The 13,410-nt window shown below is 67.3% G+C and overlaps 3 protein-coding genes across 9 annotated transcripts; 2 read left to right on the top strand and 1 right to left on the bottom strand.

The window, feature by feature from the left end:
- Positions 1–314: 314 nt before the first annotated feature.
- On the top strand, positions 315–2,285 carry AP2S1 (adaptor related protein complex 2 subunit sigma 1). The gene is made up of 5 exons (XM_054811485.1): positions 315–479; positions 1,101–1,250; positions 1,508–1,621; positions 1,756–1,815; positions 1,937–2,285. The coding sequence occupies exons 1-5, from the start codon at positions 330–332 to the stop codon at positions 2,036–2,038; spliced, it is 576 nt and encodes a 191-aa protein (XP_054667460.1). The 5' UTR covers positions 315–329; the 3' UTR covers positions 2,039–2,285.
- A 697-nt stretch (positions 2,286–2,982) lies between these two features.
- On the bottom strand, positions 2,983–7,409 carry FKRP (fukutin related protein). Of its 7 annotated transcripts, none has more exons than XM_054811481.1 (2): positions 7,356–7,409; positions 2,983–4,633 (listed from the first exon to the last, which is right to left on the bottom strand). In XM_054811481.1, the coding sequence occupies exon 2, from the start codon at positions 4,498–4,500 to the stop codon at positions 3,046–3,048; it is 1,455 nt and encodes a 484-aa protein (XP_054667456.1). In that variant the 5' UTR covers positions 4,501–4,633; positions 7,356–7,409; the 3' UTR covers positions 2,983–3,045. The 7 variants fall into 7 exon arrangements, with proteins under 7 accessions (XP_054667456.1, XP_054667452.1, XP_054667458.1 ...); XM_054811477.1 differs by having other exon boundaries at positions 2,983–4,636; positions 7,356–7,393; XM_054811483.1 differs by having other exon boundaries at positions 2,983–4,630; positions 7,356–7,383.
- STRN4 (striatin 4) lies at positions 7,032–13,227 on the top strand. Its single transcript, XM_054811475.1, has 16 exons — positions 7,032–7,254; positions 9,452–9,555; positions 9,666–9,739; positions 9,841–9,919; positions 10,009–10,167; positions 10,249–10,408; positions 10,677–10,815; positions 10,926–11,027; positions 11,150–11,265; positions 11,496–11,671; positions 11,766–11,813; positions 11,936–12,057; positions 12,279–12,449; positions 12,536–12,676; positions 12,786–12,884; positions 12,982–13,227. The coding sequence occupies exons 1-16, from the start codon at positions 7,039–7,041 to the stop codon at positions 13,164–13,166; spliced, it is 2,091 nt and encodes a 696-aa protein (XP_054667450.1). The 5' UTR covers positions 7,032–7,038; the 3' UTR covers positions 13,167–13,227.
- Positions 13,228–13,410: the final 183 nt, after the last annotated feature.

Here is a 13,410-nt window from a genome sequence, read left to right on the forward strand (position 1 = left end):
GAGCGCGCTAGGAGGGGAAGGGTCGGGGACGCGCATGCGCGCTACGCCGCCCTATGGCCGCTGGTGGTTTCTGCCATACACCACCCCCCCCCCCCCCACACACACACCCACTACCACCCTCCCCTTCACTCTCCCGGTGCCACCGGGTCCCTGCCCCGGTACGACCGGGGCTCCACAGGCGTAGCCCCCTCTTCGGTAACCACAGAGCCCGGGAATCGTCCCCGCGGCCTACAAGGCCTGGCCTCGATTACCGCCAGGCAAAGCCGCCCCCTGCGGGCAGCGGACGGCACTGAGCGAGGCGGAAGCGGCGAGGGGGGATATATCCCGGCATGCCCCGCGCGCGGGCAAGGCCCGCTGGGAAGCGTAGTCCAGAGATAGGCTCGGGAACTACGAGTCCCGGCGTGCCCTGCGGCCGGAAGGGGGCGGGCCGACCCCAGCAGCGCCGCGGCGCGGGGGGGGCACGGGCCGGGACCGCCATGGTGAGGAGCGGGGGGGGGCCCGGGCCGGGGCCTGGCGGGGAGAGAGGCTTGGGGGGCTCCCCCCGGTGGTGTCTGAGGGGGGAAAGGCTTTGGGGGGCTCCCTCCGGTGGTGTTTGGGGGGGAAAGGCTTTGGGGGGCTCCCCCCGGTGGTGTCTGAGGGGGGAAAGGCTTTGGGGGGCTCCCCTTGATGGTGTCTGAGGGGGGAAAGGCCTTGGGGGGCTCCCCCCGGTGGTGTCTGGGGGGGGAGGGATGTTGGGGTATCCTGCCAGGGGGTTTTGGGGGTGCCCTGGGGTGGGGTGGCTTGGGGGGGGGGGGGGCCATAGTGTGCCCCCTTGTAGTGTCCCTATAGGGCAGGGCAGCTTGGGGGGGGCTCCCATAGGGCACCCCGTTATAGTATCCCTATAGGGAGGGGTTATTGGGGTGCCCTATGGGATGGGGCAGCTCGGGGGGGGACACACACGACACCCCGATAGTGTGACCCTGGGGTGGGGGGGCTTTGGGAGGAAGCAGAGCAGCTTGGGGGGGGGTGACACTTGTGGGGGGCACAAATACCCCCCAAAAAAAGGCCTCTGCCCCCGCCATGGCACCCCGTTTTGTGTTCCCCCCCCCTCCTCGGGACAGATCCGCTTCATCCTGATCCAGAACCGGGCCGGGAAAACCCGCCTGGCCAAGTGGTACATGCAGTTCGACGATGACGAGAAACAGAAGCTGATCGAGGAGGTTCACGCCGTCGTCACCGTCCGCGACGCCAAACACACCAATTTCGTGGAGGTAACGACCCCAAAACGCTCCAATTTCACCCCAAATTCCCTGCTCTCCCCCCGTCCCGTCCCCCCCCCCTTTTTTTTTTTCTTTTCCCTATCCAGGAGCTCCGGGATCAGCCCGGAATCCGAACGTTGCGGGTTTCCCCGGCGGGGATGGAGCGTGCGGTTGTGCTCAGCTGCATCCCGCTCCTCCCAGTCCTCCCAGTCCTCCCAGTTCCCTTTTTTTTTAAGTGTGTTTCCCCCCTCCTCCCTCTTTTTTTCCAGTTCCGCAATTTTAAGATCATCTACCGGCGCTACGCGGGGCTTTATTTCTGCATCTGCGTGGACGTCACCGACAACAACCTGGCTTACCTCGAAGCCATCCACAACTTCGTGGAGGTGAGGCGATCGTTCGTTTGTGTCCCGTCCGTCCCCTCCCCCCCCGCCAGACCCCGTTCCTTGGCTTTTTAATTAACGAAGCCGCGCTAACGACCGCCCTCCTTATCTCGCGGCCGCGTTCCTCCCTCCCGCAGGTCCTCAACGAATATTTCCACAACGTTTGCGAGCTCGACTTGGTCTTCAATTTCTACAAGGTGAGGAAAAAAGGGGGTTCAGGGCAGGCTGGGGAAAGGAAAGGGGGATTTTTTGGGGAATCCCCCCCACCCACCCACCCTAATATGGGGGTTCCCTCACGTCGTTGGGGCCCGGCCGCAGGTCTACACGGTGGTGGACGAGATGTTCCTGGCCGGGGAGATCCGGGAGACGAGCCAGACCAAGGTGCTTAAGCAGCTCTTGATGCTGCAGTCGCTGGAGTGAACCGGGACCAAATTTCCCTCCCTCCTCCCAGCCTTCCTCCTCCTCTTCTTCCTCCTCCTCTTCCTCCTCTTCGGATCCCCCCCTGGGCGGGGGGGGGAGGATGAGGGGGGGACACAGGACGGGGCTCTTTGATGTTGTGCGTTGTCCCTCCCCACCCCAAAATGTCCCCGTCGTCGTGTTGTGAATAAACGTGGCTGTGACGTGCCGGAGCCCCCGCGCTCCTCGGGGTGCGGTGGGGGAAGACCTGCCTCCGTTTTGGCACAAAACTGGGGGGGTTGGGGGGGGCACGAGGGGTGCACCCCCCCCTTCTTTGCTTCGCCGGGGGTGGGGGGGTGGACCCCAGCGTGGGGCAGGGGGTCGCTGTCCTCCACTTCTTGTCCCTTCCCGCTGCTCTATCCCTGTCGAGGGGGGTGACTGGGGGACCCCAGGGGTGACCTGGGGGATTTTGGGGGTGGCCAGGGACTAGTGAGGTACCCCAGGGTGGCTGGGGACAGGTAGGGTGGCAGAGGGACCCCCCCCAGGAGGGATGGGGGACCCCTGGGGTTAAGGGGGGGGACACACGACTCTTGGGGACCCCAGGGTGGGTGAGAGACCCCTGGGGTTAAATGGGGACCCTGAGGGTGGCTGGGGTGGCCCAGGGGGACCCCCCCCAGGATGGGTGGGGGACTCCTGGGGACCCCCAGAATGGGTGGAGGACCTCTGGGGTTAACGGGGGACTCCTGGGGACCCCCAGGGTGGTCGGGGACAAGTAGGGTGGCAGAGGGACCCCCCCCAGGAGGGATGGGGGACCCTTGGGGTTAAGTGGGGACCCTGGGGGTGGCCGGGGGGGGGATCCCCCCCAAGATGTCAGGGGGATCCCCAGGATGGATTGGGGACCCTGGGGGTACCCCAGGTGGCAGAGGGACCCCCGTGGGTGTCACAGTTTTGGCGCAAAGGAGCCCCGGTGGGTGTCACAGGAGGGTTTATTGTCACGGGGAAGGGGGGGCACCCCACGGGACCCCCCCCCCTCAATCCCGCCCCAGACGCTTGACCTCAGGATTGGGGTACTCGGGGTTCTCGATGGCTCCCGGCCCGAACTTTAACTCGAGGAAAGCGCGGGCGTTGTTGGGCGCCATGGCGGTAAAACCGGCAAACGGCATCGGTACCCGGGGACGGAGAAAACTTTCGGGGAACTCCACGTCCTGGGGGTGCCCCACCCACGTGTCCTTGGTCATCACCCCCCCGCGCGGGTAAAACGGCCACAGGTCCACGTGCAACCGGTTGCTCCGACTGTAGTGGACGCGGTAAAAATCTCCCTCCGTCGCTTTCTCCCAGAGGAAACCCTCGGTATCTTCGACCGGTTCTCCCGCCGCCGCCGCCGCCAGCCACCGGCATTTACCCAAATCTTCCCGGTAAATTCCCAAATCCACGTCGTAATCCCAAGGGATTATGTCGCCGAGGCGGGCGGCTCCCAGTAACGACCCCCCCTCTAACCAGTACCGTACCCCGGCGCTCTCCAGCGTCGCGGTTACGTGCCGGGCGGTTTCCCGTAGCGCCCGTAGGCAGCACGGGGGGGTCCATCGCCCGGCGAGGAGATACTGGGGGGTACGGGCGTGCACGGTGCCGAAACACCGCGCCGTCTCTTTGCCGCAGCCGTACCACCGCTCCCGCCCGTCCGCCAACACCTCCCGTTTGATGCCGAGGTCGCGCATCAACCGGCGCCGTCGGTTTTCCGCCAGGTTTTCGGCTTTCCAACGGCCGTGGGGGGAAACGGGGGGTCGGCGAGCCGCCGGGAACGCCGCCGGCATCAACCGTAGCCCCCAACCCCGAAACGCCGCCTGAACGAAGAGCGCGGTGGGCGCCGGCCGCGCCAGGGGGAAGGGGAGCGCGAAAAGATCGCGGGTGCGTAGCAGCAGCACCGCCGTCCCCTCCACCGCCCGGCAAACTCCCGGCGTTCCGGGACCGTACCGCGCCGTCCACGCCCGCGGTTCCAAGCGCAGCTCAAGGCACCGTAACGGCGTCGTTCCGACCGGCGCCGCCACCAACCGGGTGTCGCCGGCGCCTTCTTCCAACGCGTCCCGCATCCGTTCCAGCAATCCGGGGACGGCTCGGGTGCCGTCGGGGACCAAAGCCACGTGGCGGGTACGGACGTGGAGTTCGGGATGCGCCAACGGCGGTGGTCGGTCGATCGCGGGACGTAGTGGTAACAACCCGACCCCTTCCGGTAACGGTACCGGCGGATACGGCGCCGTTTCGGCGACGACCAGAACCGGGACGGGTAAAGAAGCGAAAGATCGTGCCGTCCCCGCTAAGTCGTTCTCGAAATCCTCGAAGTCCCGGAGGAGGACGGTGACGCCGGGGACGCCGCGGGGGGGACGACAGGATGGCGCCGACCCCCCCGGCCCCCGCCAGGCGCAGTAGAGGAGGAGGAGGTTGAGGCCGATGGCCCCGGCCAGGGCGGCTTGGCACGGGGTCACCCGCATGGTGGTGGTGGTGGGGGCTTCCTCTTAATTAGCTGCCCTCGCTAATTAATTAATGAATGAGTCCTGTCGGCGGCCGGGTCCTAGCGGTGCTGCCACGCGTGTCACGAGCGGGGCGGGCTCGGTGGCGGCGCTGCTGCTGGTGGGGGGGGGGGGAAGAGTCGTTAAGTGTTAACGAGGGCATTCGTTAACGAGGCGGCTCATTAACAAAGGTACTGATTAACGAGGGGGTTCGTTAATGGGGAGACCCATTAACGAACCCCCCCCCAGCAGGGCCCCAGGACCGCCCCCCCCCCAAACTGAGCCCAGAGCGATGGGGGATGTGTTGCCGCGGCAACCCCATACCCGGTTGCTATAGCGACGCTATACGGGCGCTACGCCCCCCCCCATCTATAAGATATACACCTATAGAGGCGGGCGGGCGCACCTATACGTTCACGCGCTTGTATACCCCCACGTACCCGCGCAGAATTGCGTACGTGCCTATATACCCCTACGTACCCCTATACACCTGTCTATACGGCCCTATACGTTCCTGCGCCTGCCCGTTCACTCCTATAGGCGCCTCCACCCGCCCTGTGCGCCCCTATAGACGCCCCCACGTGCTCCTATACCTCCTCGTGTGCCCCTATACGACCCCCTATGCGCTGCTTTACGTTCCCCTGTGCACCCTATACGTCTCCGTGCGCCTCTCTGCACCCCTATGGACACCCTACGCGGCCCTCCGTGCGTTCCCATATGCATCGCCTATACGTCCCCATATACCCCCAGGCGCCACCTGCAACCGTATATACGTCCTAGGCACCCCCGTGTGCCCCATCCCCTATACAACCCTATAGTCCTCCACACCCCATCTATATGTTCCCATACATCCCCCAACACCATGCATACGCATCCCATACGCACCCCATATGTCCCCATACCCCCCCTGCAACCCTCCTAAGCCCCACTGCACCCCCATCCATTATACACCCCTATAGCCCCCATACGTGCCCTTGCCCTACAGCCCCCCCTCTCCTATAGCCCCAACAGCTCCCTGTGTCCCCTGTACCCTATAGCCCCCCATACCCTATAGCCTCCTGTCACCCCTCATCTATAGCCCCCATTCTATAGCCCCTGTGCCCCTCCGTCCCCAATACGCCCCATCCCCTATAGCCCCCCCCTTCCCCTATAGCCCCACGTCCTCCCCAGCCCCTATAGCCCCCCATCTCCTATAGCCCCTGTGCCTCCCTGGTCCCCTATACCCCCCGTCCCCTATGTGCCCTGTTTCCTATACCCCTATAGCCCCTATACCCCCCATCCCCTATGTGCCCTGTTTCCTATACCCCTATCCCCTATAGCCCCTATACCCCCTGTCCCCTATAGCCCCTATACCCTCTGTCCCCTATAGCCCCTATACCCCCCATCCCCTATGTGCCCTGTTCCCTATACCCCTATCCCCTATAGCCCCTATACCCCCTGTCCCCTATACTCCCCCATCCCCTGCAGCCCTGTGTTCCCCGTGTCCCCCCCGTTCCCTATAGCCCCTATACCCCAATAGCCCCTACACCCCCATCCCCTATACCCCTGTCCCCTATATCCCCTATAGCCCCCGTCCCCTGCAGCCCCGTGTCCCCTCCATACCCTATAGCCCCTATACCCCCGTCCCCTATAGCCCCCATAGCCCCTATAGCCCCCATAGCTCCTGTAGTCCCTATACCCTCATCCTCTATACCCCTATAGCCCCTATAGCCCCCATACCCCCCTATACCCCCCATACCCCCCATACCCCCCTATAGCCCCCATACCCCCTATGGCCCCCCATACCCCCTATAGCCCCCTATAGCCCCCATACCCCCCTATACCCCCTATACTCCCCATACCCCCCTATAGCCCCCATACCCCCTATACCCCCCTATAGCCCCCATACCCCCTATAGCCCCCATACCCCCCTATACCCCCTATACCCCCTATAGCCCCCATACCCCCTATAGCCCCCATACCCCCCTATACCCCCTATACCCCCTATAGCCCCCATACCCCCTATAGCCCCCATACCCCCTATACCCCCTATACCCTCCATACCCCCTATACCCCCTATAGCCCCCCATACCCCCCTATAGCCCCCATACCCCCCTATACCCCCTATACCCCCCATACCCCCTATACCCCCTATAGCCCCCATACCCCCCTATAGCCCCCATACCCCCCTATACCCCCTATACCCTCCATACCCCCCATACCCCCTATAGCCCCCCATACCCCCCTATAGCCCCCATACCCCCCTATACCCCCTATAGCCCCCATACCCCCTATAGCCCCCCATACCCCCCTATAGCCCCCATACCCCCTATACCCCCCATACCCCCCTATACCCCCTATAGCCCCCATACCCCCTATAGCCCCCCATACCTCCCATGCCCCCCCGTGTCCCCCCCGTACCGCCCGCGGGCGCTGTTGCCGCGGTAACGGCGGGCAGGCCCCGCCCCCCCACTTCCGGCTCCCTTTCTGGCAGGAAGCGGCGGCGGCGGCGGCCCCGCGGCTCCCTTTGTGGCAGCCGTGATGGCGGCGGAGCGGGCGGCGGCGGCGACGCGGACCCAGCCGCCCCCCGCCGGGGCTCCTCCCGCTCCCGGTCCCGCTCCTGGATCCAGTCCCGGTCCTGAACCGACGGGCCGCGGCGGGTTGAGCCTGCCCGGTATCCTACACTTCATCCAACACGAATGGGCGCGTTTCGAGGCCGAGAAGGGGCGTTGGGAGGCGGAACGGGCCGAGCTCCAGGTACCGGCGCCTCGCCCGGGGCTCCCCCTCCCCAGTCCCGGGGTGTGTGTGTGGGGTGTGTGTGTGCGTGTGCCCCCACCCTCCAGCCCCGCCGGGGTTACCGGGGCCGCCGCTGCCGCCGCCGCCGCCATCTTGGGAGGAAATGGCCGCCGGGCGGCGGGAGCGGGGGGCGGGCACCGGGGCGGGGGGGGGGGGGGGCTGGCACCGGGGAACCCCCCGGCCCCGGGAGTGAGGGGACCCCCCGGCCCCGGGTGTGAGGGACCCCCCAGTACTGGAGTGAGGGACCCCCCGGCCCCGGTATTGGGGACCCCCCCAGCCCCGGTATTGGGGAGCCCCAGCCCCGGGAGTGAGGGACCCCCAGCCCTGGTGTGAGGGGACCCCCCCAGCCCCGGTATTGGGGACCCCCCCAGCCTCGGGAGTGAGGGACCCCCCCGGCCCCGGTATTGGGGACCCCTCAGCCCCGGTATTGGGGACCCCCCGGCCCCAGGAGTGAGGGACCCCTCAGCCCCGGTATTGGGGACCCCCCGGCCCCGAGAGTGAGGGACACCCCCGGCCCCGGTATTGGGGACCCCCCCAGCCTCGGGAGTGAGGGACACCCCCCACCCCAGCCCCGGAGTGAGGGACCCCCCAGCCCCGGTATTGGGGACCCCCCAGCCCCGGTATTGGGGACCCCCAGCCCTGGTGTGAGGGGACCCCCCCGGCCCTGGTATTGGGGACCCCCCCCAGCCCTGGAGTGAGGGACCCCCCTGGTCCAGGATGCCTCAGCCTCAGTTATTGGGGATCCCCCAGTATTGGGGCCCCCCCTCCCAGCCCCGGTATTAGGGACCCCCCCCACACCCCAGTATTGCTCCCCGTGCCATGGTATTGGGGTCCCCCCCTGGTACTGGAGACCCCCTGCTTGGGCATTGGGGACCCTCTGGATTGGGGCCCCCCCGTACCCCAATGTCATGGCCCCCCTGCACCCCAGGATCAAGGACCCCCATACCGGGGACCCTCCTGCGCCCCAGTATCGGGGACCCCCACAGTGACAACAGGGTCACCCCATCTCCCAGCACCGGCTGTGTGTCCACCCCCCCACGCTTCTGGGGACCCCCCCCCAGTCACTGAGCCCCTGGCTAGTGGCACTGCTCCCGGGGCCACCAGTGTCCTCCCAGGGCCACCAGTGTCCTCCCAGGGCTGGCACGGAGCTCTGGGGCCACCCGTGTCCCTCTTGGGGCCACCAGTGTCCTCCCAGGGCCACCAGTGTCCCTCTTGGGGCTGGCATTGACCTCTGGGGCCACCAGTGTCCTCCCAGGGCCACCAGTGTCCCTCTTGGGGCTGGCATTGACCTCTGGGGCCACCAGTGTCCTCCCAGGGCCACCAGTGTCCTCCCAGGGCTGACACGGAGCTCTTGGGGCCACCAGTGTCCCTCTTGGGGCCACCAGTGTCCTCCCAGGGCCACCAGTGTCCCTCTTGGGGCTGACATTGACCTCTGGGGCCACCAGTGTCCTCCCAGGGCCACCAGTGTCCCTCTTGGGGCTGGCATTGACCTCTGGGGCCACCAGTGTCCCTCTCGGGGCCACCAGCATCCTCCCAGGGCTGGCACGGAGCTCTGGGGCCACCAGTGTCCCTCTTGGGGCTGGCATTGACCTCTGGGGCCACCAGTGTCCTCCCAGGGCTGGCACGGAGCTCTGGGGCCACCAGTGTCCCTCTCAGGGCCACCAGTGTCCTCCAAGGGCTGTCACGGAGCTCTGGGGCCACCAGTGTCCCTCTCAGGGCCACCGGTGTCCCTCCCAGGGCTGTCACCAAGCTCTGGGGCCACCAGTGTCCTCCCAGGGCCACCAGCGTCCCTCTTGGGGCTGGCATTGACCTCTGGGGCCACCAGTATCACTCCCAGGGCCACCAGTGTCCTCCAAGGGCTGTTACCAAGCTCTGGGGCCACCAGTGTCCTCCCAGGGCTGTCACGGAGCTCTGGGGCCACCAGTGTCCCTCTCAGGGCCACCAGTGTCCCTCCCGGGGCCACCAGTGTCCCTCCCGTCCCGGTGACTGCAGCCGCTCGTCCCCACCATCACTCACCCTCCACCCCCCCACCCCCAAAGACAATGTGTGTCCCCCTGTGTGTCCCCCACCCCGGCATCCATGGGGGGGGTGCGGGGGGTTTTTTGGGGGGGTGTCCCCTGTCACCACGTGTGTGTGTCCCCCCCCCCCGTCCTCGCAGGCGCAGGTGGCCTTTCTGCAGGGCGAGCGCAAGGGGCAGGAGAACCTCAAGACGGACCTGGTGCGACGCATCAAGATGTTGGAATACGCCCTCAAGCAGGAAAGGTGGGTGACACCCCAAAACTCAACGCTCCCCCTGCTCCTTTTGGGGGTCACCGCCCCCCCCCCCTTATTTTAGGGCCACCGTCACCCACGTGTGTGTCCCCCCCCCCCAGGTCCAAGTACCACAAACTGAAATTCGGCACCGAGCTGACGCCGGGGGAGAAGAAACCGGAGGGGACGGAGCCGGGTGAGTGTCCCCGGGAAGCGGGGAGGGGGACACATGGTGGGGGGGGGGAATATTTTGGGGTGCTTGACACCCCCCCCCCCCCCAACACCGTGTCCCCGCAGTGTCCAACGGCCCCGCCGAGGTGCCATCGCTGGAGGGTGGCCCGCTGGCCTGGAAGGAGGGACGGCAGCTGCTGCGGCAGTGAGTGGGCAGCTTGGGGGGGGGGGGGGTGATTGGTTTTTTTGGGGTGCTCCGAGCACCCCGTTTCACCCCCACACCCCCATTTTTAGGTACCTGGAGGAGGTGGGGTACAGCGACACCATCCTGGACATGCGGTCGCGTCGCGTCCGCTCGTTGTTGGGCCGCGGCCCCCCGGTCCCCCCGACCCCCGGCAGCCCCCCGGCCGCGGAGTCTCTGCTGGTGCGACGGATCGAGGAGCAGATCCAGAGGTGAGCGCTTATGGGGGGGGGGGGGGTGGTGTGATTTTTGGGGTTCACTGAGCGCCCCCCCCCCAACCCTTAACTCCTCAGGAACGCCGGGAAGGAGTCGGAGGAGCGGGGGGGCGGCGGGGGGGGCCTGGAGCCGGTTCCCTTCCCGCCCGGCGGCGAGGACGAGGACAGCGACGAGGACGAGGACGCCGAGAGCCTTCCTCCCTCCGTCCAGCCCCAGCACAAGAAGCAGCGAGTCAAGGCAAGCGGCTCCCCCGAAATCTGGGGCGGGGGGGGGGGCGGGGGATCCCCCAAACCTGAGGTGACCCCCCCCAAACCTGAGGTGACCCCCCCAAACCTGAGGTGACCCCAAACCCCAAGTGGGTCCCGCAAACCCAGAGGCTGCCGGGAGCAGCCCCCCTGCCCACCCCCCTCCCTCCGTTTCCGTCGTCTTCCCTCTTTGTGGATTTGGGGGTCCCCCCCAAAACAGGCCGGGACACCCCCCCCCCATGTCCCCCCTCCCTCCTCAGGTCACCCCCAAACCCCTCCTGCCCGAGGTGGAGGATGAGGATGACGACGAAGACTCGGAGGACGCCCTCAACGAGTTCGACTTCCTGGGTTCCGGGGAGAACGGGGCCGGCCGACGTGCCGGGGAGAGCGTGGAGCTCGGTGAGTGGGGTTTTGGGGACCAGAGGTGAATTTGGGGGATCCCCCCGACCCCCCCACTTTGAGACCGGACCTCCTGATGTCCCCCCCCCTGCCACCCCGTGTCCCCGCAGAGAGTCGCCGGGGCCGGTTGCGGGGGATGCTGGCCGACCTGCGGGACGTGGACGGGCTCCCGCCGAAACCCGTCGGCGCGGGGCCGCCGCGGCCTCACGAAGGTACAACCTGGGGGGGGATCCCCGTGTCACCTCGGGGAGGGGGGATGTGTGTCCCCCCGTGTCACCTGGGGGTGTCCTCGTCCCCCGGGGCCACCTCCAGCCGCTCCCCCCCCCCACCCCAGGATCTCTGGGCATCTCCTCCGACGTCTTCATCATGGACAGCATCGGCGGCGGCGCCGTCAGCCTGGGGGACCTGGCCGACCTGACCGTCACCAACGACAACGAGCTCAGCTGCGACGTGAGTCACCCCCCATGTCCCCACGGTGTCCCCAAATATGGCCACGAGCGTCCCCTGGGCTCTGCCGTCCCCGTGGTGTCCCCGACCCAACGAACACCCACCCTGATCCCCATCATCGACGCGTCCCCTGCTTTGGTCCCCCTTATCCCCATTCCCCCACCCCACCACGTGCCCGTTGGGTGCCACCACCGTCCCCTGCCACTGTCCCGTGTGTCCCCGCGTCCCCGCAGGTCCCCGAGGGCCGGGACGCCCTGAAGAAGACGTGGAGCCCCAAATTCACCCTGCGCAGCCACTACGACGCCGTGCGGGGTCTCGCCTTCCACCCCTCCGAGGCCGCCCTGCTCACCGCCTCCGAGGACGGCACCCTCAAACTCTGGAACCTCCAGAAACCCGTCGCTCCCAAAAAGTGGGTGCTAGGGGAGGTGACAAGGAGGTGACAGGGACGTCGTCGTCGTCCCCCCCCGCCTCCGGCGCGGTCATCACGCTGTTTCCTTTTGCAGGAACGCGGCGCTGGACGTGGAGCCGGTGTACGCTTTCCGTGGGCACAGGTGGGCAACGGGGACGCGTGGGCCGGTCCCGGGGAGGTGACACACACACACGCGCGCGCGCGCACACGGGTGGCTCTCGGGGACGCCCCGCTATCCCTGTCACCTCATCCCCGTCCCCGCAGGGGCCCGGTGCTGGCCGTCGCCATGGGTCGCGACAGCGCCCTGTGCTGCAGCGCCGGCGTGGACGCCCGCATCCGCCGCTGGCGCCTGCCCGACCTCGACATGGATCCCTACGACGGTTACGGTGGGTCCCGGTGCTGGGGGGGGACACGGGACGGGGACGGGGACGACACGGGCCACATCCGCACCCCCTCATCCCCGGCGTCCCACCGCGGCGTCCCCTCCCCGGCTGCGGTGTCGCCCGTCCCCCCACCGCGGCCGCTCCGTTGCGCGTGTGTCCGTCCCCGTTCCCCCCCCCCCTCCAACCCCGTGCCACCCGCGGTGACCTTTCCCCGATGTCCCCAGACCCCGGGGTGCTCAGCGGCGTCCTGGACGGCCACGGTGACGCCGTCTGGGGTCTGGCCTTCAACCCCGCCGGCGACCGGCTGGCCTCCTGCTCCGCCGACGGCACCGTCCGCATCTGGGACCCCCGGCGCGAGGACGGCGCCTGCCTCAGCACCTACGACGCTCAGAGCGGTGAGCCGGGCGGGGGGACGTCTCCTCGACCTCGGGGACGTCCCTGCCACCCCCCTGTCACCCTCCCTGTTCCCCCCACCCCGTAGAACACGGCGTCCCCACCTCCGTCACCTTCTCGGCCACCCAACCGGGTCACGCCGTGGCGGCTTTCCGGACGGGCGCCGCGGTTCTTTACGACGTAGAGGCTTCTCGACCCGTCTTGACGCTCGAGGCCCGACCGGGCGGCGGTGAGCGAAACGTGACGGGCGTCCCCCCGTGTCCCCCGCGTCCCCTTCGTCACCGTGTGTGGGGTGGGGGGGGACGCACACGGGACCTGATCCCGGTGTCCCCGCGCAGGTGGCAGCCAGGTCAACCAGGTGGTGAGCCACCCCTCGCAGCCCCTCACCATCACCGCCAGCGACGACCGCGGCATCCGCTTCCTCGATAACCGGACAGGTTGGCGCGGGGAGCTTCGTTAGCCCTAACGAGGGGGGGGGAGGGGAGTTGGGGACGCGTCCCTGTCACCGCTGTCACCTTCGTTTCCCACCGCCAGGTAAAGTCGTACACTCCATGGTGGCCCACCTGGATGCCGTCACCTGCCTGGCCGTCGATCCCAACGGCGTCTTCCTCATGTCCGGCAGTGAGTGGCCTTGTCCCCAAATCCCTGTCCCCAAATCCCTCTCCCCTGTCCCCAAATCCCCAAATCCCTCTCCCCTGTCCCCAAATCCCTGTCCCTAAATCCCTTGTCCCCAAATCCCTCTCCCCTGTCCCCAGATCCCTGGTCCCCAAATCCCTCGTCCCCAACTCCCTGTCCCCAAATCCCTGTCCCCCGTCCCCAAATCCCTATCCCCATCCCCAGTCCCCAAATCCCGCTCCCCAAATCCCTGTTCCTGTCCCCAAATCCCTGTCACTTGTCCCCACATCCCCATCCCCAAATCCCTGTCCCCAGTCCCCAAATCCCCAAATCCCTCTCCCCTGTCCC

This window comes from Grus americana (assembly GCF_028858705.1).
Source record: "Grus americana isolate bGruAme1 chromosome 34 unlocalized genomic scaffold, bGruAme1.mat SUPER_34_unloc_3, whole genome shotgun sequence".
In the NCBI taxonomy this organism is placed as follows: Eukaryota; Metazoa; Chordata; class Aves; order Gruiformes; family Gruidae; genus Grus; species Grus americana.

What these genes read in the sequence shown, in the direction of transcription:
- AP2S1 (XM_054811485.1), top strand. Translation starts at nt 330, where the DNA reads ATGCCCCGCGCGCGGGCAAGGCCCGCTGGGAAGCGTAGTCCAGAGATA. An exon ending in CCATCCACAACTTCGTGGAG is followed by an intron (nt 1,622 to 1,755) that starts GTGAGGCGATCG and finishes TCCCTCCCGCAG; the next exon opens with GTCCTCAACGAATATTTCCA. An exon ending in TGGTCTTCAATTTCTACAAG is followed by an intron (nt 1,816 to 1,936) that starts GTGAGGAAAAAA and finishes GCCCGGCCGCAG; the next exon opens with GTCTACACGGTGGTGGACGA.
- FKRP (XM_054811481.1), bottom strand. Translation starts at nt 4,500, where the DNA reads ATGCGGGTGACCCCGTGCCAAGCCGCCCTGGCCGGGGCCATCGGCCTC.
- STRN4 (XM_054811475.1), top strand. Translation starts at nt 7,039, where the DNA reads ATGGCGGCGGAGCGGGCGGCGGCGGCGACGCGGACCCAGCCGCCCCCC. An exon ending in AAACCCGTCGCTCCCAAAAA is followed by an intron (nt 11,672 to 11,765) that starts GTGGGTGCTAGG and finishes TTCCTTTTGCAG; the next exon opens with GAACGCGGCGCTGGACGTGG. An exon ending in CACCTACGACGCTCAGAGCG is followed by an intron (nt 12,450 to 12,535) that starts GTGAGCCGGGCG and finishes CCCACCCCGTAG; the next exon opens with AACACGGCGTCCCCACCTCC.